Source organism: Ipomoea nil, unplaced genomic scaffold (assembly GCF_001879475.1).
Source record: "Ipomoea nil cultivar Tokyo-kokei standard unplaced genomic scaffold, Asagao_1.1 scaffold0805, whole genome shotgun sequence".
NCBI lineage: Eukaryota > Viridiplantae > Streptophyta > Magnoliopsida > Solanales > Convolvulaceae > Ipomoea > Ipomoea nil.
In genome coordinates, this window is record NW_017617233.1 from 3,305,409 (window position 1) to 3,309,696 (window position 4,288).

The window sequence follows — 4,288 nt, forward strand, 5'->3', positions numbered from 1 at the left end:
ATGGCGAGACGGCGACTCTCTCCCAAAGCTCATGCGTAGTTGCGGCGGACCGGCGATGGAGTGACGACGTGCGGTCGACCGGAAACTGGTATTCTATCTCTCTCTCACTCACATGAATATTACAATTACCTTCTCTCAATTTTAATTTTTTTTAGTATTATTTTGTGGTGAAAGGTTATCCCATAGAAAACCCCCTACTGGTGAGAAGATTTGGTGGGCGAAAGATAATCAAATTCCCAGGAGTCCAGGCATCGTGTGTTGGTTGTTTCCAACAGTCACTGCCTTCTCCCCTCACTCTCTTCTTCCCCGATGCACTATACAACCAAACAATTCAGAATCGCAAACTATAATATCACACTCTCTTCTGTAAGTTCTACTTGTTTATACGTATCCTCGCTGTATGAATATATGCAGTTTTGTATGATTGTTTATGTGATCAGTGATATCTATTGCTATGTATTGCAAGAAATCAACCGTTCATACCGTAATCTTCACTCTTTGTTGATTACTTTGTTTTGAATTTTAGTTTCTTTAATTATCATCCAGAATTCCATTTCAAGTATGTTTGCTCTGATCCTCACATTTTTGTTGCTTTCTGCTGATTTTAATAGCTCTCTTTTGATCTTTCCTGTAATTTGTACTGAGTATACTTCTATTACCTTTCAAGACAGTGATATATATGTGCGGAATATTCAACAATCTTCACTGATTGTTTGCTAATATGTATTTAGTTTTGGGGACTCAAAAAGTTGAAGTGTTTCAAGTTTTTAAAGTAGACTATATGGTTCAGTAAAAATGGTAGTTTTATTTCAAGTGCAGCTATCAATATGATTGTTGTTCTTTTTACAAAGGCTCACTTTATTGACCCTAGGAGATAAAGAGTGCAAAAAACTCGAGTGTAGGCTAATGGTTTAATGTAGAAGATAATGACTTAAGTACATGAGTTTTTGTTTTTGGCAGAAGATTTATCAAGATGTAGTGAATTTTAAAAAATTAACAGGTTTGAAAATTACTTTTTGCATACAAGAGATGGAAAATCTCTAGAGTTTTTGTGCTAATTTCAAGTTTTGATTATGTTGAGGAAAATAACCTTGCTTTGAAGCTTTTCTATGTTTTTGCTTTAATACTGATTGGCTAATTAAGGATTCCTTATTTTAGTTTAGTATTTATTCTACTGTAACCAGTATGTATACTGCTATACGCCTATACAGAAACTTAGATTTTTATATTTTGGACTTATGGATTTGTGGTTATCGGTTGGTTTTTCATGTGATTCTGGACATTGTATTGAACTTGTGTCGTTAGGTTTTTGCATTTTGGACTTACGAATTTGTGGTTATGTGCTAGTTTTGTATTGGAGTATTGGACTGTTATGTAATAGTTCTATTGTTGTAGTATTAGGTTGTTGTTTTTTTGTTTTTTTTTTTTTTTTTAAATATGTAGGTTTTAAAAAAGGCTTAAAGCCTATAATGTGAGTATTGGTCTCGACACTCGCTCAGTCTGGTTCTTACCCTCTATGTTTCTCAATCACCGAGTGAGCATTAGAAAGCCAGAAACCCTCTAGGTATCCAGATTCCAGGTGTGTTAAACTCAATGGCACTAGAATTGAATAGATTGCAACTCAGCATTTCTTCGTGAAGACTCATTTTGTAAAAACCTATTCTCATATACACGATTTCTTGTTATATTTTTATTTAATTTTTTTATGATTTTAGTTTCTGCGGTCTATTTAATATGAATATGTGCACGACTGCACTGTGATGTGATGATGGAGTGACAAGAGTGACCGACTACTGGTGTTGTCTGCTTTGGACTCATTTTCGTTATTATGCTCTTTCAAAGCATCATTGCCTTGAAGTAGTTTGCTAATAATGAATGAATGTTTGATATTATGACTAGATGATGTAATGGGCTGAGTAGCTTTTTTGGCTTTGTTTTGTCTCTTGTCATTTGGTTTCATTTTCTAGTCGTTGGCTAACTGTTTGCTTCTGGGCTACTCTAAAAACTCTATTAGGTCTCACCGTCTCAGTCTGAATATATTTATCATCCTGTCACAAATAAACAAAATGAGCAGCCTACCATTCAGAAAGTGATATATATGTTTCCGCCATAAGTAGGATTTCACTTTCTACCATCTATTTAATATGAATATGTTTAGTTTCTGCCAAAAATAAACAAAGTAATATATATTCAAATGAATCAATATCATTAGAATAGATCTCATGAGCAGCCTACCATCAGAAAGAAAATGAGTTTAACACATCTTCCTCACAGATTGAAATCAAGTTGTTGTCGTTCTTGTTGATCCTTCACAATCTACAAGTATCTTTCAGGAAAAAAAAAGCCATTTTGTATACATTTAGAGAAAAAGTTTAGGCCATTAGGCATTCTACATAATTTAGGATGTGCTCTTTTGTTTTTTACCTTCTAATTGTTTTTACATGAAATTGAAGTTTTAATATTTATGCTTTGTGGATGTAATCTACGTATTCAGGGCAAGCCGGCAAGGGGAAGAAACACGAGGAGATAGTTATTGTGTAGCTGATGCAAATACAACTAAATGAACTGTTTGGTAATTGAGCATCTGGGTAATCACACTATTGCCATCTACAAAAGATAAGCCTCAGTAGTAAGAGAAATCACAGGGTTTGGCCTCTAAACGTCAGAGCTTGCTCATGGCGTCAAACATCAGAATTCTTTGGCTCCGCCCTAAATGGCAACCATCAAATTTCGTCATGCTTTCTTCGTTCTCCAGTTCCAACCAACCAGGAAATTCCCAACAGGAATTTTCCACCAGGAGCAATTTCATTAATGATGCAAAAAGTGATGCTCGGCAGATTCTTGAAGTTCTTTATCAAGATGGTCCAGGGTTTGATACAAAAACAGCTTTAGATGATTTGCAAGTTAGGCTTTCTGGCCTTCTAGTGAGGGAGGTTCTTGTAGGGATACTGAAAACCTTAAACTATGCAGATAAGAGTAGGTGTGCCAAGATGGGGTACAAGTTCTTTTCATGGTCAGGTCAGCATGAGAACTACAAGCACACAGCAAATTCATACCATTTAATCATGAAGATTTTTGCAGAGTCAGAGGAATTCAAAGCCATGTGGAGATTAGTTGATGAGATGATTGAGAAAGGTTACTCAGTTACTGCTCGGACTTTAAACATATTGATATGTACTTGTGGTGAGGCAGGATTAGCTAGAAAAGTAGTCGAAAAGTTTATTAAGGCAAAGGTATTTAATTATAGGCCGTTCAAGCATTCATTTAATGCAATTTTACATTCCCTTTTGACTGTGAAACAGTACAGGTTGATTGAGTGGGTGTATCAGCAGATGTTGGATGAAGGCCATACACCTGATATGCTAACTTATAATATCCTCCTATGTGCAAAGTACAGGCTGGGAAAACTGGATCAATTTCACAGATTGCTTGATGAAATGGGAAGAAATGGCTTTTCACCTGATTTTCATACCTTCAATATACTTCTTCATGTCCTTGGAAAATGGGACAAACCACTAGCAGCTCTTAATCTTTTGAATCACATGAACGAAGTTGGTTATGATCCTAGCATTCTTCACTTCACGACTTTGATTGATGGGCTCAGTCGAGCAGGCAACTTGGATGCATGCAAATATTTTTTTGACAGGATGATAAAACAAGGGATAGTGCCCGATGTGATGTGCTACACAGTAATGATAACCGGATATGTCATGGCTGGTGAACTTGATAAAGCCAAGGGATTATTTTCTGATATGGTTAACAAGGGGCAGCTGCCAAATGCATTTACCTACAACTCCATGATCCGTGGGCTTTGTATGTCGAGGAAATTTGAGGAGGCTTGTTTGATGTTGAAAGAAATGGAATCAAAGGGTCGTAATCCAAATTTTCTTGTGTATAGTACACTAGTGAAAAACTTGCTAAATGCTGGAAAGCTCTTGGAAGCTGATCGAGTGGTGAGATATATGGTGGAAAAGGGGTGCTATATGCCGCTTGTATCAAAAATCAGAAGATATAAAAGATGTTGAAGAGGTACCTACAGAATGAAAATCCACCCATTTTAGGCAGAATGAAATTGTTATGATTGGATATGGAGAATGAATTTCATTTTCCATTTTTACATATTGAGCAATGGAATCGAATCAAAATCTGGAATCTCAAATCCATTCTGCACTGTTTCCTACATACCAAGTGGACCCATTGTGTAGGTTTATGCAAGTGTTTATCCAATTACTGTCCTGTGTACTCTTTAGGTATTAATCTACCATATACAAAAACTTTTTTCTGTGAG

The 4,288-nt window shown here is 36.0% G+C and overlaps 1 protein-coding gene across 5 annotated transcripts; it reads left to right on the forward strand.

Annotated features, from left to right (window-relative positions):
- LOC109177670 (pentatricopeptide repeat-containing protein At1g55630-like) lies at positions 1 to 4,288 on the forward strand. Of its 5 annotated transcripts, none has more exons than XM_019327094.1 (3): positions 1 to 88; positions 156 to 366; positions 2,495 to 4,288. In XM_019327094.1, exon 3 carries the CDS (start codon positions 2,676 to 2,678, stop codon positions 4,023 to 4,025), a length of 1,350 nt encoding a protein of 449 aa, XP_019182639.1. In that variant the 5' UTR covers positions 1 to 88; positions 156 to 366; positions 2,495 to 2,675; the 3' UTR covers positions 4,026 to 4,288. The 5 variants fall into 5 exon arrangements, with proteins under 5 accessions (XP_019182639.1, XP_019182640.1, XP_019182641.1 ...); XM_019327095.1 differs by having other exon boundaries at positions 175 to 366; XM_019327096.1 differs by lacking the exon at positions 156 to 366.

What these genes read in the sequence shown, in the direction of transcription:
- LOC109177670 (XM_019327094.1), top strand. Translation starts at nt 2,676, where the DNA reads ATGGCGTCAAACATCAGAATTCTTTGGCTCCGCCCTAAATGGCAACCA.